The 27,783-nt window shown below is 37.5% G+C and overlaps 1 protein-coding gene across 7 annotated transcripts in view; it reads left to right on the top strand.

The window, feature by feature from the left end:
* Nucleotides 1–27,783, top strand: part of LOC129437958 (alpha-2-macroglobulin-like) — a 68,051-nt gene that overhangs the window by 7,881 nt on the left and 32,387 nt on the right. For 3 of the 7 annotated variants that reach the window (XM_073862551.1, XM_073862550.1, XM_055196381.2), the window contains exons 1-13: nt 23,260–23,401; nt 23,653–23,833; nt 23,947–24,103; nt 24,990–25,042; nt 25,196–25,216; nt 25,780–25,945; nt 26,043–26,127; nt 26,195–26,300; nt 26,386–26,506; nt 26,630–26,739; nt 26,804–26,974; nt 27,067–27,318; nt 27,433–27,645. In XM_073862551.1, the coding sequence (XP_073718652.1) occupies nt 23,295–23,401; nt 23,653–23,833; nt 23,947–24,103; nt 24,990–25,042; nt 25,196–25,216; nt 25,780–25,945; nt 26,043–26,127; nt 26,195–26,300; nt 26,386–26,506; nt 26,630–26,739; nt 26,804–26,974; nt 27,067–27,318; nt 27,433–27,645 (1,743 nt within the window). In that variant the 5' untranslated portion in view covers nt 23,260–23,294. Of the gene's footprint in view, nt 1–32; nt 159–321; nt 416–700; nt 816–6,663; nt 6,890–6,964; nt 7,095–8,506; nt 8,629–8,757; nt 8,810–8,933; nt 9,018–9,112; nt 9,290–9,389; nt 9,466–9,558; nt 9,791–9,871; nt 10,035–10,116; nt 10,311–10,397; nt 10,611–10,740; nt 10,863–11,250; nt 11,333–11,481; nt 11,548–11,654; nt 11,761–11,914; nt 12,066–23,259; nt 23,402–23,652; nt 23,834–23,946; nt 24,104–24,989; nt 25,043–25,195; nt 25,217–25,779; nt 25,946–26,042; nt 26,128–26,194; nt 26,301–26,385; nt 26,507–26,629; nt 26,740–26,803; nt 26,975–27,066; nt 27,319–27,432; nt 27,646–27,783 lie in introns of those variants that run through there. The other 4 variants (XM_073862548.1, XM_073862547.1, XM_073862546.1 and 1 more) reach the window with 3 other exon arrangements.

Here is a 27,783-nt window from a genome sequence, read left to right as displayed (position 1 = left end):
CTAATGAGCGATTACGATTCATCATATTACAGATTTTTAACCTTTTGCCAGTGCGTTCAGTGTCAGAATATCCATACCAGACTGAAGATGAGCAACCATGTTTGCATGTTAGACCCCGTCGAGCTGTGGAAATAGATCACGCCTATGAATCCTTAAAGGTAACAAAGTGGGATGATGATTTTCTATTCGGCGTAATATTAAATTGTTTTATACAGGCATACATTAAAAAAAGGTTATATAAAACTAGGTAGTGATTTTTAGTGATTATTAAATATATGCATAATGTAACTATTCATTTGCTTTTTTTTTGCTGTTTGACAGAAAGTGGGATTAAAAATTGCAACAAATTTGGCTGTGAGAGAACCTCAGTGTCTAACATACAAGGGCATGACTTTTCACAGACACGATCCAATGAGTAAATATTTTTGGTTTTATTGTTATATATGTAAATGTTAATTAAGGAATTCTTCACTAAAACAAACAATTTCAATTAAAAGAAAAGCCATGCACATTTAGGTAGTTTTAAGCCTTTACATGAATATGATGGCATTTGTATCATATTGCAAGCACCTTTATTAAAAATTAAGAAAAAAATAAAGGCTTCTACGTCCCTGTTTGCAGTTTTTTTGATGATTATATGGACTGTAGGCTATATCAAAGTCTATCATATCAGGTTAAAAATACTCTCCTTTCTTTTCAGTGACAGAAGACTATTATTTTGAAAGAGTAGGTGCAAGCAGTGGTTTTGGAGGTCCTCAAGAAACAGTACGGAGTGTCTTTCCAGAAACATGGATTTGGCAACTTTCTGAAGTTGGGTTAGTGAAGATGCCTTACAGTGGCAATTATTCTATCTGTCCGCACAGTCATCAACTTTATTTGCATTTATATTGGGCAGTGTATACACCAACAGCAACTAAAAAAAGCCAGACACACTTCAGAAAACACCCATCTGTGGGCACTTGACTGCACTTCACAGCATTAAAGCAAAAGTTGCTGTGAATTCTCAGTATTTTCTAAATCACCTTTGGATCTAGTTTAGGAAAGAGACAAATAATCTACACTAAGTGCTAAATAGCACTAAAAGTGATTCACTGGCTTGTAATCATAAGGGAACAGTTTGAAGTGCCATATAACACCCATGTAGAACCTGAGTAGAACCATATTGTGTTCTGTAGAACCAAAAGTGGTGCAATATCACCCTGTATGCATATGGTGCTATATAGCACTACAAATGGTTCCACTATGATTATGAGCTTTAAGTGCTATTTAGCACCACTTTTTTAAGAGTGTATATTGTCATATTAGTTACTGAAGCAGTACCCTTAAAAAAGGTCTTAAACAAAATGACAATCTGACTTTTTTCATGTTTAAGTGCTATAATTGGGTCCCCGGTCCTTCTATCAACCTACAAAATTTGAAAAGAGCAACCCAGTAACTTAGTTTTGGTAAATCATCTTCTGTAAGCATGTGAAAAAATAGATGGTAGAAAATTGGCTCCCCTTGTGATGTCAGAAGGGGATAATACCGCCCCTTAATCTGCACTATCCAACCACTGCACTGATATACACAGATATAAGCTCATTTGCATTTAAAAGGACACATCCAAAAACAGCACATTTTGCTCACACCCACCACGCGCATAACGCGCTGTGCGTAGGGCACCAAGTGCTAAGGGGGACCAAAAAAGCCTAATAAAAAATATAATCCCGAAATTATTTAATTAGCCTATATAAATATTATTAGGCATGTTTTAGCCATGTATATGTAACAAAAAAGGGGGAACGAGATAATTTAATTGCTCTAGTCTAGAAAGTATGCCCCCCTCGCCTTGGATGGTCTGCGTCAGTTGATCACGCGGGCGCCTGAAGAAGTTTGACAGACAGTAGGCAACTTTTGGCCCCGAAAAGACAGCAGGAGTCAGGATCTGAGAAAAGAAAGAAGAAGAAACTGCGAGATGATGCCCATGCATCACTTGCAGGTAAGTCCATGTTTAATCATTCTTAAATATGGGAAATGTGCATGTGCTTCTTGTTAATGTTAACAAACTATGTCGTTATAATTTAGAACTTCGGTGCAAAATGGAAATTTTACTGTTAAACATTACCAATGCATATGCATTTTACAAATAACTGACACCAGCTGTTACTTTCTTTACTATCTTTCTTTAGATATTGAGCAGTAGTTTATGGTTTATTTTGACGTGACAGTGGTTAATACTTTCTCAGTAACAGTTAACGTTAGCAGTCAATGCAGTGCACATGGTAGGCTAGCAATTCCTGTTATATATAAATGTCATTATTAACATTGCTGTTGAATTGTGTGCATTATTACACCTCATTATATTATGCTTTTATATTAGATTATATTAGATTATATTAGATTAGATTTTCAAATAGTTGGTAAATAAGGAATAAAGAGGGAGAACTCTTTGGCTGCATGCTCAGTTTTAAATGTTTATAATTTTTCTGGTAGGCCTATAAGATTTTTTTGTCTCTTACTATACTGATCCTTTTTCTTCGTATTTCTAAATTATCGCCGGGGTAATGCTAACATACATAGCCTAGAAGGAGGAGCACAAGGCAAGAGTAAGATACAGATGATGAGCCGCCATCTACAAGCAGCACAGGCACACATCAACCCCAGCCGGCCAGCAGGTCTGTAGACTCCACAATAGGACCAAGCCTAATTCTTGTTTGTACTTATTGATGATTATTTAATGTAATTTATTCAAAGTGATATTGAATTTGGGAAAAACATGTCTGGATTATTATTATTATTTATTTTTTTGCTATTCTATTTACTGAAGAAAAGTTTGCACTTTCAAATGTGTGGTTTGTGTTGACTATTTATGTTTACAAAGTCAGCAAAGCTGTGAATATTTTACTTTCTCTTTTTAGTGTTCTTAAGTTTTATACTGTGATGCTGCTATTGAGTTATATGTTTGGTAATAAAAAGTTAAACTGGCAAAAACAATTGTTTTTTTTCTCGGGGTGGTGGGCATCAAAAGGAATTATGCTTGGGGCAGCAAAATGGCTAGCAGCGGCATTGCTCACACCTACAAAGTGGCAATTTTATCATGCTATAATAAATTATCTATATGGTGTCATGATTTTGCCATCTTGTCCTTTGTTTGATCTAGTCTTGTGGCAGGATCATGACAGACCCATGTTTTGTGTGGGATCACGTGGTCTTAGTATTGGTTTTTCTAGACCACGTGTTCCTGGTGTCTTGTCACTTTTACCCCGCTCCCTTGTCATCCTCTTTATTGTTTAACCCATGTCAGCTGTTGTCCTCATTAGTTCTCCCCTATTTAAGGTTCTTGTGTCTGTTACTCTGTGCTTGTTCGTTTGTTTCCATTCCTGTGAATATTCTGTCGGGTCAAGTCTAGTTTATTGTAGAGTTAGTGTTTGGTCAAGTTTATTGTTTAGTGTTATAGTGTTATTTAGTGTTATGTTGTTTACTGTTCTTTGTATTATCCTGTTTATGTTGTTTTGCCCCTCTTGGGTTTTATTTTCTGTTTATTATATAAATAAAAGTCTTTTCGTTAGTACATGCTGTCTGCATTTGGGTTCTGTGCTACCAATTCACACCACACCATAACACATGGTATTTTTAGCTAGAACTTTAGGAAATTTCCCCTTTAATATGTACCATTAGGTACAGATATGTATACATTTGATACCAATATGTACCTTTGAAATACTAATGGGGTGGCGAATGTCGGTCCTGGAGAGCCGCAGTCCCGCAGAGTTTAGCACCAGCTCTAATCAACACACCTGAACAGGTAATCAAGGTCTAAAGACTTACTAGAAACCTTCAGACAGGTAAGGTTTAATCAGGGTTGGAGCTAAAAACTGTAGGGCTGCGGCTCTCCAGGACAGACGTTCGCCACCCCTGTACTAGTATATATCTTTGAGGTATTAATAAGCTCTCTTTGGTACCAATACTGTATACACCTCTGGGGTACTAATGTCACAAGTGACTTTTAGGGCGGAACTAAAAGTGGGAGGAAAAGTTCCGCCCGGACCGATTTGCACAAACACCCGCCACTTGCGGGTAACCCCGGGCAACCCAAATCAAGCGAAACCCGTAGCAGGTGTGCCAAACAACGTGGCGATCGCTGATTGGGTGATTCAGACACTGTGGGGAGGATAAAAGGAGCATGTAAAATACAGGAAGGGCAGTTGTTTGGGCCAGCGATCTTACAGGCAAGACGAAGTGTTGAAGTACTGCGGTGGGGCATACAGGCAGCGGTATTGTGTGGATTCGCTAAGCGAGTGTGACGACTGAAATGAGCATCTAAACAGGTTTGGGAAACAACGAAGTTTGATGAAAAGTGTACTTACCAGTGGTGTGTGTTGCACTGAAGGTTCTTGTGGGGAGCTGATGTCAAGACGGAGCTAACACGTCACTTCTGGGCCCCCGTGGGTTGCTAAAGGAGAGAAAGAAACAAAGAGGATGGAGGATTAAGACCGTCAGAACCGTGAGTAAAGCGTAATACTTACCTTGGTGTTGACCTGTGAAAACGAACATATAGCATTGTGTTGAAGGGTGTACAGCTGGGTGTACAGCCCCATCGTGGAAGAACGGGTGGGTGAGCCGAAGTCTAGTTGGGCAGTCGGACGTTATTGGCGGTCACAACGTCACCAGCTGGATCACTGTTCGTGCCAGCGACCGAATTCCCCTCTGGGGCAAGTCGTCGACCGGATGTGGAGTACTGACCTTATTAAAGTCACCGAAGTGTGTATAGTGCAGTGGGGTGAGTTTACCTTTGACGTATGTGCACCTGAAGCTTTGCAGGGTTGTGCCGTGTCCTTTGCGTGGTCCGTGGCGTGTAGCCTACCTGGACTCATCGACTTAGACCTTACCGGCCATAGCTGGCCCTACGTACAGCAGTTGGAAGTGGTAAAGTCCCCTCCTCGCCCTGGAACAACGACAAGAGGTGACGTATGGTTTCCCTATCTATCGTTAGGATCAGCATGCAAGTCCTGTAAAGTCCTAAAGTGAAGATTTAGAGACACCATAGAACACTTACCTGAGAGAATGAGCCAAGTGCTACTTACCACGCTTAAGCCCCGCGAACCCTGAAGTAAAGATTCGGAGATATTATAGAACACTTACCTGAGAAGATGAGGCAAGTATTACTTACCCTGCCTAAGCCCTGTAAAGCCCTAAGGTGAAGATTCAGAGACAGCATAGAATACTTACCTGAGAGAACAAGCTGAGTGTTATTTACTCCGTTTAACCCAGGTGAAAAAGTAGTACACTTCCATAGTATACTTAAAGTGCTTTATTTTCGAACACTAATTTTGTACTTAATATACTAAAAATCCATCTTTAGTACTTCTTAAGATGTTTCAAAGATCATCTAAGTGTACTTCACTGTGCTATTTTGAGACACCATAAATATGCACTAAAATGTGCTAAAAATTAATTTAAAATTGTATTTAGGTACCACTTGTAGTAAACTTGAACCCATCTTTGTATGAAAGTTGAGTTCAAGTTTAATACAAGTGTTAACTAAATACATTTTTTAATACAGAGATAGTATGTTAAAAATGCATTTTAGTATATATTCATGGTGTCTCAAAGTAGCACAGTGAGGTACACTTGGATGGTCTTAGGAGCGTCTTGGGAAGTACTGGAGATGAATTTTTAGTATATTAAGTGCAGGGTTGGTGTGCGAGAGTAGAGCGCTTTGGGTACACTATGGAAGTATACTACTTTTTCACCTGGGAAGCCCTGCAAACCCCAAGTGGAGATTCAGGGACATTTAACGTACACTTACTCGAGAGGAGGCAGCGACTCGAGCAAACACTTACCTTGTATTCTCCCTGTGTGTCCAGCAACCAGTTCTAGCTGCCGAAGGAGTACCGGCCTGTCGTGTACAACCCCCCTGAAGTTACACTTACCTCTGTTATTCACCTGTGTCTCCAGCAACGTCTAGCCACCGCGAAGTCCACTAGGGCGGAGGTGTTGTCTGGGAGCCGGTGGAGCTAGGCCAAAGGAACAAATTACTCCTCCATGGCAGGTAGTTGATCTGTCTTCTCTAATACTCATTGTGTGTTTCGCTCAGCCTTCAGGAGAAGGGCGCCATGGGGAACAAGAACCACAAGCAGGAATAGCGACGAGATTGGTGAAAGGGACGAAGGAGCTCCGTCCCGCCCCTCTCCCCCTGTGGGTACTTACCCTCTACGTCCCGTTCTCCCAGGCCCAGACTCCTCTTGTGGAGGAGAGATTTATTTTAGATTCCCTTTCCCCTTCCCTAAATTAATTTTAACTATTTAAATAAAGTTTGTTTTAATTATACTTATCCTTCTCGTGTGTCTGGTCATTGGTTTGCTCTTGGGACCTCCTCGTGGTGGAAGTTAGTAAGGAGCGTGACTCACAACACTTGTGGTCCGCTCCGACCGGTGACACTAACATGTGCAAAGCTGTACTTTTTGAAAGGGTACAACCCTGGGGTACATATTTTGACCAATTTTTTTCAGACAATATATATATTATATAAAGTTAATGTCGTGTTCAAACTTTGTTATATCTTTTGAGGACTTTAAAATTGTTTCATTATCACAACAGAATCACATAAGATAAAGACTACTTGCATATGAAAGTTATATTGCAAAAATTAAAAGTTCAAATATTGTAGTGATTCCACCACAGGGACCCTGGATCAGCACAGGTTCCTGTCAAGGTTCCTGACACCATCACCACCTGGGAGACGGATGCTTTCTGTCTATCCTCCAAAAGTTTGGGTTTGGCTCCTCCTGCTCAGCTGACAGTTTTCCAGCCCTTCTTCCTGGAGCTTTCTCTGCCTTACTCCATCATCCGTGGGGAGATCTTTGAACTGAAGGCCACCGTCTTCAACTATCTGTCCAAATGTATCATGGTGAGATTTCTGTGAACATCATCTCATATTTCTGTCATATCAAATCTGAAGTAATCCTCCATCTTTCATGGACAGGTTAAAGTAACTCCAGCTCCATCTTCAGACTTCACTCTTAAAGCCTCCTCTGATGATGACCAGTATTCATCCTGTCTGTGTGCTAATGGAAGAAAAACCTTTAAATGGATTCTCACTCCTTCTGTTCTTGGTCAGTTTTAGTGCTGCCACTAACAACTAATTTTCTAACGACTTATCTTTTGACTAATTTTTCGATTAGTTGACTAATCTAAACGACCATTTAAAAAAATCTCAATTGTTTGTTATTTCTTTGTGTCCATTTTATTTTGAACTCATCGGTGTCATAAACAATATAAATAATGATTAAAAAATTCAGTGCAAAGTAGTTTCTTAACAGAAATATGAAATATTTTACTTCTACTCTTTGATTTATAACATTATATTGCATTTTAACGAAACTGAATGCTATTTTTACATATTATCTGTTCTGTTGTCAGACATAAAACGACTAGACTATAAAATGATGACTAAACACGACCCATTACCCCTCGTGGTTAATCCAACCAGCTGTTCCTTTAACTGCTGCTAAAATCCTGATTTAGATACGCGACAAAATCGTCTGACAAAATCACCATACATTTACATTAAAGCTTTACTACTGTTGCTCCTCATAATTCTTGTTCTGTTTTGCGCCCTTTTTTTAATTAAATGCGAGTGATATAGCGCAGACAATTCGGTGCAAATTCAGAAATATGAGAAAACACACGTTGTTGTTGTTGTTGTTACACAGACTACAGAACACATGCACAGGCATACGCATGATAGGGAGGGAGAAAGCTTGCACACTGCTTATCTTTCTTCAAGTCATGTTAACTCAATCAGTCATCTCTGTCAGTAACATCCGTGACTGTTGACGTTTATGCAAAAAAAAAGAATACGGAGGAATGTACATTGAAAACACTGCCACCTTTTCACTGTCATGTGAGAGAGAGCCGCGCGCTGTACGCAACATGAGAGAGAGAGTGGGGAGACACGCTGAGCACTCACAACATTAAATTGAGCCGTTTAAAATAGTAAGATAAAAATGTAAATGGGAATCAGGAAAAATCTATTTGTGGCATATGGGAAATACTGATTGCCTTAAACATCCAAAGATAGTCATTGTTCTTCTCAAAAGAGTTAATAAACAGTACATAGCTCGACGTTTCATTAATAATCATATACTTACGTTGTCCTATTCTTGTTTGTGGGTGCATCGTCAATAACTCCTGGGTGTTTTCGTTTGAGATGCTCGTGTGTTGTCGTTGTGCTCCCGAGGGACGTTTGGCACAGGGTACAGAGTAGACCACTCACAACTTAAAATACTTTCATACTTGGGAAGCATTTAGACCCCTGATTCCATAGACCCACTGGCCACCGCGAGAGGGAAGAAAGAGGATAGCATAGCAGATTAACCAGTAGGGCGCACAGCGCACAGACTGGTGTGGAGGGGAATTACATTGAGCTGTTTGAGCACTAGTCAGCTTGTTTGTTCTGAATCAGTGTCTTGTGTTTTTGTAAGTATTTAACAGTCGAGATGATCATGAGTTGTTTGTTTTGTAGGAGTGTTGAATATAACAGTGAGTGCAGAGGCAGAGCAGTCACAGACTGTGTGTGACAATGAGATTGTGAGCGTGCCAGAGAGAGGACGCATTGACATAGTTACTCGAAGTCTCCTTGTACAGGCTGAGCTCACGGCCAACAGATCTCACACATAACACAGATGTTTCTTATACAGTATGTGATCCTGATATTGCTTTTATTACTATGATATGATTTTAATCATAAATCTGTTATATTATTTTCTGCTGTAGGCTGAAGGGACTGAAAAGACAGAGACTCACAGCTGGTTACTGTGTTCAAAGGGTTTGTTAACGTTTAAAGCTTGTGATAAAAGTTGAAATATAAAAACTGTTGTGATAGACTCATGTTTATTTTGTACAATCATAATGTGCTGATCATGACATGATTTAATTTTTCTGTTTCATAGGTAACAGTCTTTCAGAAGAGCTGGATCTGACGCTTCCTAAAGATGTGATAGAGGGATCAGCAAGATCTTCAGTTTCAGTCATTGGTAACATTTACTGTAGATACACAAACAGAGATATGCAGTTACATTTGTGTATTAAATTTAAAATAAAATAAAAATAAACTAAATTTCTGTGGTAGGAGACATATTGGGTCGTGCACTGCAGAATCTTCATGGATTATTAAGAATGCCGTACGGCTGTGGAGAACAAAACATTGCTGTTCTGTCTCCCAATATTTACATTTTACAGTATCTGGAAAACACAAAGCAACTCACTTCAGCCATCAGAGAGAGAGCCACAGGCTTCCTGAAGAGTGGTAAGAAAAAACAAATCATGGATTTAATTCATGCTTGCATCAAAATATTGTTTAAGAGAAAATCACTGTTTCACTGTTCAATCACTGTCAAACTAAACAGGATATCAGAGACAGCTGAACTACAGACATAGAAGTGGTGGATACAGTACATTCGGCCGTGGTGAAGAGAATACATGGTGAATATTTCATTTTAATTTTCTCTAAAATATATTAGAGTGATTAAGACTATTGATCAAAAACTGATAATTCTCCAATTTCCACACCTCCAGGTTGACATCTTTTGTCCTGAGGTCTTTTGGCAAAGCACAGAAGTACATATTCATTGATCCAAATGTTATTCAAAGTGCAAAGAATTGGTTAATAAGCAGGCGCAGTACAGATGGTTGTTTTATTCAACAAGGAAGTTTGTTCAACAACAGAATGAAGGGTGGAGTTAATGATAATATAACCATGACTGCTTACATCACTGCATCATTACTTGAACTGGAAACTCCAGTCACAGTAAGTGCATCAACAGAGATCATAGTATAAACTATTAGATGAATGACACTCACATCTGCTGTTTATCTGTTTGTGTTTCAGGATCCTGTGGTCGCTCAAGGTTTGTCCTGTTTGAGGTCCATCATTGGGAATCTTAAAAACACTTACAGCACTGCGCTGCTTGCCTACACTTTCAGTCTGGCGAATGACACGGACACCAGACAGCAGCTTTTAAAGGAACTGGAAAATCTTGCCATTTCAGAAGGTAAAGACATTCGTGTATACTTAACTGTCAACAATATCTGTTGTTTTATCGGTTGTTTATTCACATGTCTTTGGTCCTAAAGGGTCTCAGCTTCACTGGTCTCAGTCAGGATCTGTTGATGATTCTGGTTCTCTGTCAGTGGAGATCAGCTCATATGTTCTGCTAGCTGTTCTCACATCAGATTCAGTCACTACAGTTGAGCTGGGTTATGCTAACAGGATCGTCAGCTGGCTTGTCAAGCAGCAGAACGCCTATGGAGGATTCTCATCTACACAGGTTAATCATATTAATAAGCATTTATGTTTGTTTATATTACCCATAATGCATTTCCATGTTGTAATAATGATGTTGTGATGTTATCAGGACACAGTTGTGGCTCTTCAGGCTTTGTCTTTGTACGCCACCAAAGTCTTCAGCTCTGATGGTTTCAGTACAGTGACGGTTCAGTCAGCAGGAGACTCTCATAACTTTGATGTGAATCAGGACAACAAGTTACTGTATCAGGAGAAGAAACTGACCAATGTTCCTGGCAAATACAGTATTGAAGTGAAAGGCTCGAGCTGTGTGTCTGTGCAGGTCAGAAACTCCTGGTACATCTTAACATTAATAAAAACACTTGGCATATCTCTGTGGTTTAACAAACTGTATGTGTGATGATTTATGAATTAGTTTGTGTTTGTATTTATTCTTTATTTCTTTCTCTCAGATGGCTCTGTTTTATAACATTCCCACTCCCACTGAAGATAAAACATTGACCGTTAAAGCTACGCTTGAGGCTGATTGCAAAAAATCATTCGCACAACCACAAAATTTGAACTTCACTGTCAAGTATGAACACATCTGAGTAATAATAGACATGATTATGGCTTCAATTTGTCCAGCAGACACATCTGAATAGCTCATTTCTCTTACAAATTACAGTATTGCAAAATGAGCTTAAACTGGTCTGTATTTGACCTATAACTATTTCATTGTTAATACCCAAATAACTTGTAATATGAAGTGTAATTACATATCTCTATTGTTCCACCTAAAACTAAAGAGAAATTTGATGACAGAAGCATAATGAGTGATAGAAACTCTGATGTGAAATCTGATATGTTAGTTTTACTAATTTCAAATTGCACACTTTTTCCTACTTATATTGTATTTTTTTGTCATTATATAAGGTATACAAGAAACAAATCTTAAGTTATTTATTTATTTTTACAGTCAAATATAATGGTCCACAGGAAACTACTAACATGGTCATTGTGGATATTAAGCTCTTATCAGGATTCACAGCTGACACATCATCGGTGCGTTTAAATGTATAAAGTGAATAATCACAAACTTGTTTTTTGAGGTCAGATGTCTCTGCATTTTCACAGTTAAGAACAATAACACAATAACTTTAGAGGTAAGTCTTGACAATAACTTCAATAACTTGAATAAATTTCCCTCACAGATGTTTTCACCACTTGTGGAGCGGGTGGATACTAAAGATGATCATGTCCTTGTATATTTGAAGGGGGTAAGAGAATGGCACATTCGTATTTTGTAATTATTAATATAATTTATCCATAAATGTTGTAATGTCAATGACTGAGAGTTTGTCTTCTTCTGTTGATCCTCCTGCAGGTTCCAAAAAATCTCCCTATGAATTATGAGATACAATTAAAACAGATTCTTCCAGTTAAGAACCTCAAGCCAGCTGTGATCAAAGTCTATGATTACTACCAAACAAGTAAGATTAGATACTAGTTTTGTATGTAATAAAATCTGATTCATTGCTCACTGACGTGCAACATTTAATTCATTTGAAAGTGTACTGTACAAGTATTTATATATGATTTTTGTTTATACTGTAGATTGCTGTGATACATTTTCGTTTTTTTTAGGTGATCAGTCAGAGACCGAGTACTCCTTCCCATGTGAATAATGCAGCTCATTGCCCCCTTGAATGAATTTCGAGTTGAAACTAAAATGTTATTTTATGTGATCAGTTTGTTTGTTCTTTATTAAGCAAAAATAAAGTGTTACTGCATAAAAGTGTTTTGTTTGGGGTTTTTTGGTCCAGAATGTCTTACAACCTCATCCCCATGGTCAGCTCAACTCCCTTTTCCAGTGTTTTTCAAAAATCATGCACCCTGCCTTTAAGTCCCAATATAACTAAGGCCTAGTCCTAGATTACACACCTCAGTGGTTATCTTACTATTTTGTTGCTGCTCTGGCACTCTCATTTTCCAGTCGAGTTTCCAGCACTAGCGATCTTTTGGACATTGGTGGTATTACATCAAATGAGTCATTCTGAGCCAAAATACCCAAGAGGTACTCCCGGCAGGGCGATGACGTAGTGGATAAATCCAATACGTAGTGGATGTTCAAACATGCATACGCAGTGATAAATCCAAATCCACTACGTAGTGGATGCTGTAATACATTGTGTATTTTTTGTCACAAACATGAACACATTCGCCGTGATAATGCCGACAGACATTATCCTAGCTTAGTTAAGAAGTAGGGGTGTGACAAGATCTCGTGCGACGAGATCTCGCAAGATTAAATGTGTCTCGCGAGATTTCTTGTGGAGGTGAAATGCTGGCCGTTTCTCAAATAAAAGACTGCATACTTCGGAGGTTGCATTTTTAAACTGCATTTACTTCATAAAGACTGTCTTATTGGAGACTATTAACAATTATAAAGTTTACTAATAATTTAGTTAATCGCAAATTGTTGTAATATGCTCACGACTTGCGAATGTAATGCTCAGTTAATGATCTGAAATAAACCTTGATGATGTATGCAGCCTGCATATGCGACCTCCGGAGGATGCAGCTTTCTGTTTGACCCTAGGGGCCAGTAACACCAAAAGTGTTTATGGCAGTTGTAGGCGCCTTTTTTGAATGATATTCTATGGGCAGGGCGCGTTTGCGCTGTTTATGCGCCCGAGCGCCTTGCGGTTTTTGGCGCCTGCTGCGCACGCGTTTTTGAAGGAGCGCTGAGAGGGGAGAAGCGCCTGACGTCGTTTGCAAGCGTTTAAAGCGTTTTTGGTGTGACTGGCCCCTTACAGTGCATGCATTATATTCTGTCTTTTCTGCATTTGCTTTTTTGTTTGGGTTTCCAATAATGTTCATTTGGGAACTCGTATGAAGTCTGAGACGCGTTGTGTTTGTCTGTTGTTCAGTGTCAGATGTGAAGTCTCAGCAGATTAAACCATCACAGAGTTTACATGATTTAATGTCTGCATGTTCTTGCTAAAAAATGACAGTAGCTGTATAATTTCTATTGTAAAGAAATGGACGTATATTAAATATTCAAATGGATTTAAACATTATATGAGAAATAGCAGAGCGTGCTACACTGGTCTTCTTTGTAACCAACACTGGTGCTCTTTGGACGTTAAGAGGAAATAATATACTAAATGTACAAAAATCCAAGGCACTCAAGTGAGAAAAATATTAAAAAGCCTTTAATTCACTGGGCTACGGACTTCCGGTGGCGCTATGAGCGAGTAAGCAGCACAAAACGGAGCTCCGTCTAAATACATAAAAAAGTAAAGTGGCAACGATCATTTTCAGTTCATAAAAGAAAAGTAATCGTTCATCGGTAAAATGAGTTCAAATTCGAGACAAAAACCGGGAAGCAAACAAGAAAATAAGAGGGAAAGAGAAGATAAACGGAGAACACCGAGTCCAACTGGCACAGAAAACGCTAGCAACGAAGGTAGGCCGGATCGAGAAATGCTAGAAGAGTTAAAGAAACTCCGTAAAGAAAACCAAGAAGGACACAACCATACAAAGATATCCCTTGAAAGAGTGGAGCAAACAGTAAAAGATATAAAAGACCAACTAAATGAACACGAGGTGAGAATCGAAAAAGCGGAAGAGAGAATAAGTACTCTGGAAGATACAACCATGCGACATCAGAGGGCGCTACGGTACCTGCTTCATTGTGATATGGAGCTCACCGCAAAGTGCGATGATCTTGAAAACAGAATGAGGCGTAACAACGTGAGAATATACCAGATACTAGAAGGAAGTGAAGGAAAAGATACAGTAGGATTTGTTAAGAAATTGCTGAATGACCTACTTAAACTACCGACAGGAATGGACATCAAGATCGAGAGGGCACATCGCTCACTAACGTCAAGACCGGCGGATCCAACGGCCCCCCCGAGATCGTTCATTGTAAGATTCCTGGATGCAGCAGTTAAGGACGCGATCATAAGGCAAGCATGGAGCCAGGGTCGGATTCATTTCCAAGAAAGGCGAATATTCTTCGATCAAGATTACTCTCCTGACCTTCAGAGGAAAAGAGCAAAAATCTACGAAGTCATTAAACAGTTACGAAAGAAGGGAATACCGGCAAAATGTATATATCCGGCGCACCTAAGACTGAAGCTTAACACTGGAGAGAAAACATTTGCGTCACTGACGGATGCAACAGCAAAGCTGAAGGAGCTGGACATTGAGGTACGCTGCGGGGAGAGAGATACGATAGAAGAGGAGCTGAAAGAAAGGCCAGGTAGCAAGAGAAGACGAAACACAGTACTGTCAATACGTGACATTAAGGCTCTGATTCAAGAAGAAGTGTAAAGTATTTCAAAATAAGACAATAGTAAGTCCGAATTGTTTCCCAGACTGAAGTAAATTCGGGAAGGTTAGTTCTATTTCTACAAATAGAACATAGAAATATAAGCGTTGTTATACCACTGAGAGTATAGTTAAATGTTATGTTGCCATACGTTCATATAAGCTTTATGTTAAAAAGTTAGACGGATGCTAGATCAGTACGATACATGGGTGAATCACACTCAATTGGACCTCTTTTATGCATGTGCAAAATGTTTAAAGGGGTCTTAACAGCACTGTGTGCAATGTTTTCCCCAGAGAGGACAGGCCACACCTCTCTGCCACAGTACCACCTAGGATTAGACTCAGAAAATGTTCGAAAGCTGTGTCTAATGGGACATATGGAAGCTCTAGTTCAATGTAATGTTAATGAGGGAGCCTTTTTCTCTTTTTTTTGTTTTTTTGTTTTGTTTTTTTTTTCATCTTTTCTTATATGTCACTATGTACATACAGGACCGATACAAACAAGGAGGATAGTATATATAATATACAAAGGGTATGGCTTCTGTGAATTTTGTTAGTTACAATATAAATGGAATTAATAACCCAATAAAAAGGAAAAAGATCTTTGGACAATTAAAAAAATGGCAAAGTGCGGTAATATTACTCCAGGAAACACATTTATCGGAGATGGAACACCTGAAACTAAAAAGAGAATGGGTAGATCAAGTGTATAGTTCATCATTCGGAAATAAGAAAAAAAGAGGAGTAGCTATCCTGTTTAGTAAAGCGATGTGTTATAACAATGAAAAAACCTTCCAAGACAAGGAGGGTCGATATGTAATGGTGATTGGAACAATTAGAGGCATAAAAATAACAATCGTAAACATTTACACCCCAAATGAAGACTGCCCTCTTTTCTTCAAAAAAAATTGCAGCATTAGTGGCGGATAAAAGTGAAGGGATCTTACTTATTGGAGGGGACTTTAACTGCATACTGAATACTAAACTAGACAGATCACCTGTAATAGCAAAGCCCCCGTCTAAAATGTCCAAGGAAATGATAAACCTAATGAAAGAAATGGGGTTAGTGGATGTCTGGCGACATGCACACCCTAAGGAAAGAGATTTTACATTTCTATCTCAAGTGCATGGGAGATATTCGAGGATAGACTACTTTTGTATAACAAAAGCAGACCTATATAAAGTAAGAGAATGCAAAATTGAGCCAGTCACCATTTCGGATCACAACCCAGTTATCATGAAAATGAATCTAGGGTTAGACAAACAGTTTAGATATTGGAGACTAAACGTTTCAATGTTAACAATTCCCCAAACTAAACAAGAAATACAAGAAGCATTGAAGGAATACTTTTCTATTAATGATGATGGTAATGTCTCCCCTTCAATACTGTGGGAGGCAGGAAAAGCCACAATAAGGGGTACAATTATATCTATTGGGTCTAGAATAAAGAAACAAAGAAACTCAGAACAACAAAAATATGAAAATGAAATAAAGAGGTTAGAGAGGGAACATAAAATAAATAAAAAAGAAGATACACTTAGGGAGTTAAAAGAGAATAGGAAAAAATTGGATGAAATACTAACATACAAAGCAGAAGGAGCCCTTAGATACATAAAAAGAACATACTATGAAATGGGAAATAAAGCTAGCAGACTTATGGCTTTTCAACTTAAGAAGGACCAAGCTAGTCGTATAGTCCCTAAGATTAAACATCCTGTAACGAAAAACATTGAGACCCAACCCAAAGCAATATCAGATGCTTTTGCTGAATACTATCAAGAGTTATACAGAGGTCAAAACCAGAAATCTAAAAAAGAAAAAATTATAAAATTTTTGAAACCTCTTAATTTGACAAAAATATTGAGAGAAGAAGCATGTAAATTAACAGATCCTATAACAGAAGAAGAAATTAAAGAAACAATGAATAATTTAAAAAACAATAAGGCACCAGGAATAGATGGATTTTCTGGAGAGTATTATAAAGTTTTTATGAATGATCTTTCTCCAATACTATGTAAAGTATATAATTATGCACTACAATCAGGAGACCCACCAAAATCGTGGTCTGAAGCCATAATTTCAGTATTGCATAAAGAAGGTAAAGACCCCATACAATGTACTAGCTATCGTCCAATAAGTCTGCTATGTGTGGATTATAAAATACTAACATCTATTATGGCTAAACGAATTCAAAAATACATTAAAAAAGTTATAAAACCAGATCAAACTGGATTTATTCAAGGCCGTCAAGGATCTAACAATGTGAGAAGGGCGTTACATTTACAATCAATAGCTATAAAAAATAAAAGGAATGCAATGCTTCTCAGCCTTGATGCTGAGAAAGCATTCGATAGAGTTGATTGGCTATTTTTGGAACAGACACTGATGGAAATGGGTTTCGGAGAAAAACTTGTAACTTGGATTAATATATTATACAAAGAATCAAAATCGAGAATAAGGGTGAATGGCCAGTGTTCCGATTTTTTTGGGGTAGAAAGAGGTGTGAGACAGGGTGACTCATTGTCTCCTGTCCTCTTTGCATTGAGCATTGAACCACTAGCAGAAGCTATACGTCAGAATGAGCGAATTCAAGGAATAGAGGATGAAGGGAAATCAGTTCATAAAATATCACTGTTCGCAGATGATATATTGCTCTCTATAGAAAATCCATCTCACTCCATTCCTCCACTTATGCAATGCTTATGAATATGGACTAGTCTCAGGATACAAAATAAATGAAAATAAATCGGAAGCAATGATGATCTCTGGGGTTTGGCCATCCCATTTAAATAAACAGGTCTTATTTCATTGGTCCAAGCAAGGATTTAGATAGCTAGGAATTATTCTTACACCCAAATCCAGCCAGCTTTTTGAAGAAAATTACAAAAAACTAATAAAACAAATACAAAAAGATATAGTGAGATGGGAGATTCTTCCTCTCTCACTACTAGGCAGAATTGAGGTAATAAAAATGAACCTACTACCCAGATTTCTTTTCTTGTTTCAATCCCTTCCGATAAATGTACCCATTTCTGTTTTTAATATGCTAGATAAATTAATTAGTAAATTCATATGGCAGAAAAAGAAACCCAGGATAAAATTTAAAACTTTACTCTTATCAAAGGATAAAGGAGGCCTAGGTTTACCGAACCTAAGATATTATTACTGGGCAGCCCAACTAACTGCAGTAGTGGCCTGGATTAAAAATGACAAAGAATCAGGATGGGTTGAAATAGAACAAAGTTCAATTAAGGAGACACCCTTATCCATTCTACCTTATATAAACATAAAACCAGGCACTAAAATTAAAACTGAAAATGAATGGATAAAACATACTCTTAAAACCTGGACAAAAATCAAAAAAAAATGTGGAGTTCCAGAATCTATTTCTAGGGCTATGCCTATAGTAGGTAATATTGAATTTCTTCCTTCTATATGGGACAGGGGATTTAGAACATGGGCTGATAAAGGTCTTAAAACAATAAATCAGTTATTTAGTGGAAATGAATTTAAATCATTTTCACAAATTCAAGAACAATTTACTATTCCGTCAACAGATATGTATAGGCAGTGCTTTAAGTGGGCCGGAACGCCCCGGTACTCAGTACCGCCACTTCTAAAAATAGCTCTTGAGTGTACCACCACCTCTACGTGCGCCCAGAACGTGCTTTTAGCGTACCGGAACGCTCATCTGTTTAAAAATCAGAGGTTTAATTTAATCATTTGGCTGCGCTGCCGCTTTTCAGAGCGCCCTTTATGTACGCTTCCTAATTCGTTCCACCGAGAGCAGAGACTACATTACCCATACACCCTTGCGTTTACAAGTTAAAAGCGCATGCGTCCTTCAGTCAGTGTCAACGTGCTCTGGAGAGGTGTGTGTTTGTGTGTGAAACGCGCAACCATAGCTGCTCGGTTAAAATGAAAATACAATGAACACGTAATATGCCCTCCTTGTTTTAGACTCTGAGTAGTAAAAGAACACCTTCAGAATCAGAGGACTCGCTGACATCCCACCAAGCCAGAATGATAGCTGCAGGTCAGACGCAAGCCTTGTAGGTACGTGATAATCTCCGCTGTCGCGGCTGTCAGTTTGGTTCCCCTCGACGCAACTTCGGATTTCCTCAGGCGATGTGCAGAAAACATTCTTGAAATTGTAATATACATTTAGTTTAATTGCTAAACTAAAAGTAAACGAAATTTCAATGAATTTGAACGACGTGCACAGTAGTTTTACCACACGCAAAATGGAAAACAATGGGACAAAATTAATGACTTTAGAGTTTCAAATGGCCAGTATTTTGTTATTCTTGACCCCATAGACATGGTCTTGCTGTCATTTTAAAGTTTTTTTCCTGAACCACTAGTTTTAGCATTTAACCATGCTGAAAATTTTACTCGCATATCTACCTTTTGCACTTTTTATTTATGTTCAAAAACTCTTTCTACAGTAGCTCTTTCTAATGGTATTTTTTCAAAATCCTTTTGCACATTTTATTTATGTTCAGTAGCTATTTCTAGCTCAAGCAAATCCACAAATTTATAAAAGGATTAATTCTTTTTTACAATGTCGTCTGTTGACTGCTAAATATAAAACCCCTTCAATATAGGAGTCGAGTCAGCAAAATAAAATAAAAAATAGAGTACCGGCACCTCTTTTGGGCCACTTAAAGCACTGTGTATAGGTACTTCCAGATAAGACACTACATCACAAGTCATAAAGAGAAAGACCTGCTCATTAAAGAACCAACCAAAATAGAAGAATACTTTATTAATATTACAGAAAAACATTTTCCAATTAAAAGACATGTGTCTCATTTATATAAAAGGCTGATGACTAATATTATACAAAACACAGGAGATGTTAAAGGAAAATGGGAATTGGAACTAAATACTATAATTGAAGATGACATATGGGAAGAATTATGGAAGGGATGCCATAAGGGCATTAATAGTCAATTATGGAAAGAATTTGACTGGAAAGTAAAAATTAGATATTTCAACACACCTCATATGATCTCTACATTTGTGAAAGAAACATCGGTGGCATTGTGTTGGAGAAAATGTGGTAAAATAGGAGATCATACACACATTTTTTGGGATTGCCCAAAAATTCAAGAATTTTGGAAATGTGTTAAAAAAGAAATCAAGAAGATACTAGAGGTAGAGATACCTTTAGATCCAGTGGTATGTTTGTTGGGAGCATTGTCCAAAAAAATTTATAATGAAGAAGAGAGAGATGTACTGCGAATATTGTTACTGATAGCAAAAAAAATGATAACAGTGCATTGGAAAGAAGAACAGCCTCCAAGTCTAGCTCAATGGACTCAGAGACTGAAACAAGTCTATATAATGGAAAAAATGACTGCATGTCTACAAATGAAGATGGATATATTCTTGCAAAGATGGAAAAGTATTTCACTGTATTTAGACATGTAAATAAGATGGGCCATAAAAATGTGTATGGAAAATTATTGCAACATAAATGCAATTACCTACTGTTATCTTTGGTATAAAAATGTCGTCTGGAAAGAAATTGTACTGATGACAGTTTTAATTTATTTTCATGTCTTTTACCTATTTTATTTATTTATTATTATTATTATTTATTTTTATTAATATTATTTGTGTTAATTATTCACTTTGCTTCTTACTTCATTTTTACTCTCCCTCTGTTGTAAGGGGTTTGAATGTTGGGATAGGGGATGTTCCTTAAAAAAGTTCAATAAAAAAATAAAGTTATAATAAAAAAAAAAAAAAAAAATTCACTGGGCTACATACAAAATTTAAAAGGTAGATCTACGCGTTTCGCGTCGCGTAGCTTCGCGTCGGGTCCTGATCACACTGTCGGGGCTTATTTCCCGATAACTACCGGCCAGGGGCGGAGTGGGACCAAAATATCTACCGGGACGTTTCGTAGACCACCAGCCCTCCATGGTAGAAAAAAAATAAGGAAATGACTGCACAACATGAAATACCAAGTGTTAAAATAATTATTATTTTTAAAAGATCTTTAAGTCAACAACAGTCCCTAGTTTCAGGTAAGCTAAAGCTTAATTTGGTTGCAAAGCAGTTGCTTATAAATTGATTAAGCCTATAGGAGAGAGGGATGTTTAATGTAACAAAATGTCAGTCATCGTGTGATAACGAAAATATAACGAGGCCTAGACTACTTGTTCTGAGCATGTTGTCAGTGAACAGGCTGTATGTTGGCTAAGTTGCAGACACTCTAACAAAAACGTTTTCACGAAAAGGTTATGGCAAAAATTCTTCGTACAAGAAGGCCATTCTCAAATAACAAATCTATGAAACCACATTATATGTGTACTCCATCACCCTGTACAAAATCATACTGACTGCATGGATGTACACTTACTGACAACAATACGGAAGCAATACAAATGAAAAACAAAAATAGAAATCATGGTTGTTTAAAATGCTTTTCAAATGTTGTAATTCTTAACTAAGTGCAACTCCAGCTACAGATAAACTAAAACAAGATAATATCAAAACAAAACATACTGTGACATCTCTTCACAAATCTTGTCATTGCAACCGCCAATAAACACTTATAAACACACAATAAAGACTTTAAAATGATGTGATAAAGCACACGTATAACCAACTAAGACTCTAACACTAGTAAGTAAAACAGGGCTAAATGCAAAAACAAGTCTTACCTTTTGTAGTCGTGCAGTTTTCATTCCACAAGTGGCCATATTCAAAAATGCGCGCAAATAATACAATTCACTTCGACTGCGCTACAATTTCCCAGTGAAAGAGAACATGTATATTTATTCACAGAGAACAAATCATATTACTTCTGGAATAATGTATGCAATATGCATGGCGCAAGTGTGGGGGAGAACCTGTTTGAATTTTAAAACAAAAAAGGAATTTACTTGCGAAAATAAAGATTACAACAGCAGCGGTCATCATGAGACCTCCTGCAGGGAAAGGTTTGGGAACCCCACTGTTCAACTTCAAGCTGCGCTGCAGGAACGACAGGCTGATGACATCAAAGCACCGCGAGGGTGAGTCAAGAAATCATCGGAAGAGTTTGCTTTCGAACCGCTCTCGCGGCACGTTGATGTCATCCGCTTGTTGGTTCCTATGTTATAGCATAAAGTCGAACACACGTGTAAATTATCCCTATTAGTGATGTACCAATGTTCAGATATGTTCTACTAAAAATATTTTAAATTATATTTAATGAGCATCATTATAGCCTGTTGATTTCTGGAGTTTTGTCTTCTCTGTGGGTGAACGAGGATAAGCTTTTTTATTGGTTGTTGCGTTAAAATGTACCCAGATACAACAGTGCTATTTTATGATTGGCTATTGTGTAGCCTCTTTCTTTCTTTTTGATTGGCTGTAAAGCTGCACTCTTGACTGGAACTCCAGGGGAGACGGCTTCTTGATAGAGCGATGCGGCCAGATAAATTTTGGGCGCTGCGGCATATTAAATATGATTAATAGTTTTTCTGCGTGAGACCGGCCCTCAAAACACTACCGGCCCACCGGGAAAAGTCCCGACTCTCCCGATTGCCACTCCGCCACTGCTACCGGCTGCCTCTACATTATCCCTTACGTAATGTAATGCTCTTCCAATTGAGCTATGGGAAAATGTTTAAATTAAATAACTTATTGTCAATCCAGACAACATGAGCCTTTTCTCTGAAAGATGCTTCACTAACAACATAGTGAAAAGCTGGCCTGTCAGAGACAGTCTGAGGAAAGCCACATCTCCATCTTCTTTAATGAGCAAGGGCATCTTGCAAAATCCAGTCAAATCTTCAAAAAAACTGTCTAATCTCATTAAGTTGACCTTTTCAAATAAAAATGCAAAGGATTGTTGACATACAAGTACTCTGGGCAACTGTCATTTTAAAAGACATTCATCTAACAATGCAATAGCAAAAAAAGCATTAGTTAGCCCAACAAAGTCAGGTTAGTTTTACATTAGACCTGCAGTCTGTCCACGTGGCATTATTTTCTGAAGTATAAGATTAAATTGAGAATCGCTGTGAGCATATTAAAAGTCACCTTTATACCGCTTTGGAAACATAACACTATCAAGACTATGTTGAAACAACAAATCAGTAAACATTAACCTTTATGCAATCATTGTTGTTAAATAATCCATCGTTTATCGGCAGATTCTTCTTGAAATACAAAGCATGTGCGATTGTACACTAACAACAACAACACACCGCCGTGCCTGCGCGTAACAGCATCCAGTACGTAACTGATTTTAATCCACTACGTCATCGCGCTGCATGTTGCAGCGAGGGGTATCTCAAAATCCTACACTGTTTAATATGATTATAAACTGCTTTGCATGCCAGATAAAAGTGTTTGCTCACCTCTGGACTAAATCATAATGAATTAAAATTATTTTCACATCTTTTTAACAATGGTAGCGTTGGGTATATTGGAGTCTTATGCACTGTATAGCTGTATATTGCTGTATATTCTTTATTTTATTATAGTTACTGTTTAAACGTGTGTAATATTACAAATTGTTGGTTAAATTCCCAAATTTACAAGGTAATTTAGCATACTTTGTCAAACTGAATAGACTGCATAGTTGAATGATTAATCAGATGGTCAATACAGATGTTTTTGAAGGACCTCCTATAGCATAAGAGTACAGGCACAGTCCAAATTCACTAAACAAGCTGGATGATCGATCATCATTCTGTCATCATGGCTCTTACTGCTGGTTGTTTTTGGAAAGGACTCCTGCTGCTCTCTTTTCTCTTCATTTCTATAAATGGACAAACAGAGCCGTAAGTCACTTTTAATGATCACTGTGTTTGTTTTTATTCCATAGTTGTTTTGTTTTATTGCTGCCTGTCACATTTTTGAATGCATGACAATAAATAAATATATGAGACTACTGCAGACAAACTGTCTGTGATGGTTTGCATTCAAATTTCAGTATTTCTAAAATCTCTATTAAACCTTTTCTCTATAATTATATCTATACACTCAAATGCACTTGACAGAATATGATATTCAATTTATCATTTCCCGACAGATCTTTCATGGTGACATTTCCTGCATTGATCCAGTCCGGATCTGAAGCTAAACTGTGTGCAAGTCTCCTGAAGCCCAATGAAAGTCTTGTAATGACCGTTCATCTAGTGAATGATGACCAGATCACATTATTACTGCAGGAGAAAACAGATGAAGAGTTTCATCGCTGCTTCAACTTCAAGGTTTGACATCAAAACGATGTGCATGATAATAAACAAGATCATAATGTATGTTTGCTGCATTATCATCTTATTTCATTATTGTAAATGATGTGTTTGTGATTATTTCTTATCAGGCTCCATTGGTGGAAGGAGAATCAGTGCAGAAAATAAAGGCTGAAATTAAAGGGGAGTCTTTCAAGATGACTGAAGAGAGAAAAGTTATGTTTAGACATTACAATCCTTTGACCTTTATCCAGACTGATAAACCCATCTATAATCTAGGACAAACCGGTGAGATGATTCAAAGGTTAAAACTAGTAGATTGACACAGCAGAGCAGCTGTTTGTTGTGTTTGTACAGCAGTTCAATATTGGCAGGTCAAATTTCATACAAAAGTAAATAGAGTGGGAGTTTAAAAAAATCAAATCTCCCCAATTACAGTACTCATATTGAATCTTGGCCATTTCCACTAGTGAATATTGGGACGTATCATATTTTACAAAACGTTTTGGCCATTTGCAGTTGTTAAAGAATTAACTAACATACAGTATTGAGCTTCACACTGTATCCTAAATTACAAATGATAAAAGCTGGCAGTGGTCTGGTGGTTAGAGAGTCGGGCATGAAGGTTCCCGGTTTATTTCCCAAGACTAGCAGGTCAAATGTGTGTGTGTGTGTGTTTGTGTGTGTGTTTGTGTGTGTGTGTGTGTGTGTGTGTGTGTGTGTGTGTGTGTGTGTGTGTGTGTGTGTGTGTGTGTGTGTGTGTGTGTGTGTGTGTGTGTGTGTGTGTGTGTGTGTGTGTGTGTGTGTTTATACTAACTGGGATGGTTTAAATGCAGAAGTCACAATGTATGAGTTACTATGCATTGGCCATTAGATGATCAAAAATGCCAAATGTAAAAAACCTGTGATAGTGGTGAGTCTGAGATTGTGTAGAGATAAGTATGACTGGAGATAATAGTACAGGGTCTGTTCTTTGTTTTGGGGAAGCTTGCTGTAACATTCAAACATTTATATAGCCTATTCTGTGGAATTAATGTCATTTTAAAGAAAATCAAGAAACTTGTTTTTAGATTTAACACTTATTTGTTCATAACCAGTAACTGTCCATATGAGAAAGACAACATTTATCACAATAAAACACGTTTTTACTTCATTTATACCTTTTTTTTTTCAGTACATTTCAGAGTTGTTACCATGGATACATATTTTGTACCCCTTGAACAACAGGTTTGGCATTTTGTTCTTTTACTTTTTAATTTTACTTGTGAAGTAACTTGTTTATATAATTTTACTTATTTAAAACAGAAATTTTGTGCAATAGTTTTGAATAATTTTGACATTTACAAGCGGTTTAATTATCATTTGTTCTTTTGTTTACAGTACAGTACAGTGGTGCTTGAGGTAAGAATACAAACCTCCTGTACAGTCATTCACGACAGACACAACTCAACCCTGTGAAAAGACTTAAAAGGGGTTTTCACATATAGTTTTGATAGGTTACATCAATGGGTTTGCCAACTGCCCTATTTTTAGAGAACAGAATAATTCACCAAAACTCCATATTTTGTAAGTTTTGTAATAAAACTGTTAGAGATTTATTCAGTAATACACTCTAAAAAAACAAACGGTGCTATATAGCACCAAAACAATTGCTTTGGATCGTAACGATAGAAGAACCATTTTAGTGCCATATAGCACCGGTGAAGAACCAGTGAAGCACCAGTGAAGCACCAGTGTAGAACCATATAGGGGCCATATAGCACCACATATTGTTCTACATAGCACTATATGGTTCTACACAGGTGCTTCACTGGTTCTTCACCGGTGCTATATGGGACTAAAAATGGTTCTTCTATCGTTACGATCCAAAGCAACTGTTTTGGTGCTATATAGCACCGTTTGTTTTTTAGAGAAGATTATGTAACTGTCTATAACCTCTGCATTTTGTCTTTGGTATTAAACAGGACAGTCAAAATAACAGAATCGGTCAATGGACCAATATTTCCTCAACACGATGGATATTGCAGCGTTCTTATGACTTAAACCCTGAAGCTCGTGAGGGAACGTACACACTGAAGGCTTACATTGATGAAAGACTGATAACATCTTATTTTCAGGTGAAAAAATATGGTAAGTTATAACCACAAACAATGTGCAATTGTTTGCTTGAGACAAAGTTTATAAATATTCATAATAATCAGACTTCATTTAATTTTTGCCCTCTCAGTTTTGCCGAAGTTTGAAGTTACTATAAAAGCACCAGATAGTGTGAGTGTGGCTGATGAGAAAATGACTATTGAAGTTTGTGGAAAGTGAGTTTCACATAATATTTCTAAAATTGTATTCTTTAATCTATAATTCACTAGCACTTTTTCACAGATACACTTATGGGCAGCCTGTCTCTGGAAAATCGTGGATAAAAGTGTGCAGTCCATCACATTACTACTTCAGATTAAATATAATCTGTTTCACTGAAACCGCTGAGGTTTGTGAGTATGCAGTACAAGAAGAGGCATGTGATCTGTATTTAGTAGTCACTTTATTCTGTTTGTGTCTTTCATTATCATTAGATAAAGGAGACGGGCTGTGCCGTTCATTATTTTAATGCATCGGCCTTCAGCAACATTACAATAAACAATCAATTTTACAATTATCTTAATGTTGAGGTGAAAGTAACAGAAGAAGGAACAGGTGAGCTGTGACTGTAGAAATGTTTTGCAATGTACTGATCATCTTCATTTGTATCGTTGAAATAAATTGCGATTTAAAAGTCATTGAAATGTAAGATACACAATAACCATCTGTATTTAACAGAGACCACCATGACAAATTCAGAATCTGTACTCCTTAATTATGAAATTGGACAATTGGCAATTACAGACCTACCCACGACATATAAACACGGATCAGTCATAAAAGGAAAAGTAAGTGTGTCTTTTTTTCACTTATCAATAAATGCACAGATCTTTACTCCTGCTTTTTTTACAGATCAAGGTTACAGATTTCAAAGGAACACCAATTCCAAACAAAGACGTTTATCTCTTTAAGGGGGGGCACTGGCCCCCAAATCTGCTCTTTAGTCTCACTACAGATGACAATGGACTGGCAGCATTCTCACTTAATACATCTAGTCTGCCTGAAAGTGATCTTAATCTGAAGGTATGATAGTTTGTGCTAATCCAGTTTTCTGTTGTTTAAATTATTGACATGGATTTGATGGTTGTAATTTCTCGTTTATTGTTGTTGTCCAGGCAAGCGTATATCCAGGATATCTTGTAAATAGCTATACCAAGCCTCACTTCCCTACAGTTCAAAAAGAAGTTTCAATTTTCCAGCCCGCCGCCCCAAAACCCCAATATATCCCATATACCCCATCATTTAGTGAATTGACTATAGACAATCTTCCGGAACCCTTAAAGTGTGATGCTGAGTTTACAGTAACCATTAATTATCATTTCATTGGAGAAGCCATTGATAACTTCAACACTGACATTGTCTATATGGTGAGTATCAATACTACATGTTCATTATCAGTGTAGAGTTTCATAGGGATCTGTTTGACAGTATTAAGTGTCCGCACTGCCTGGTCAGTTTGTTAACAGTGTGTTGTGTTTCAGGTCTTGTCCAGAGGTGTGATAGTTCATCATGGATATGAGAAGGTTGAAGTGAAGACTTCTAATGGAGCAGCAAGTGGCACAGTGTCATTCAAACTGTCTGTTACAGGAGATCTGACTCCAGTAGTGCAGATACTTGCATACTGTGTTCTGCCCAGTGACAATGTAGTTGCTGCGAATAAAAACTTCAACACTGAAAAGTGTTTCAATAACAAGGTGTGAAACAATGTAGCAATGCTGAATTATATTATTTCAAAATATAACTGTATTTTTTTACTGCTTTGAATATATATTTATTTAACAGTTCTTTTGGTCCTGGAATCTGATTGGGTGATAGCCGTGATATATTCTACT

Source organism: Misgurnus anguillicaudatus, chromosome 24 (genome assembly GCF_027580225.2).
Source record: "Misgurnus anguillicaudatus chromosome 24, ASM2758022v2, whole genome shotgun sequence".
NCBI lineage: Eukaryota > Metazoa > Chordata > Actinopteri > Cypriniformes > Cobitidae > Misgurnus > Misgurnus anguillicaudatus.
Note: the sequence above shows the minus strand (reverse complement) of the source record. Positions and strands in the feature narration are given on the sequence as shown.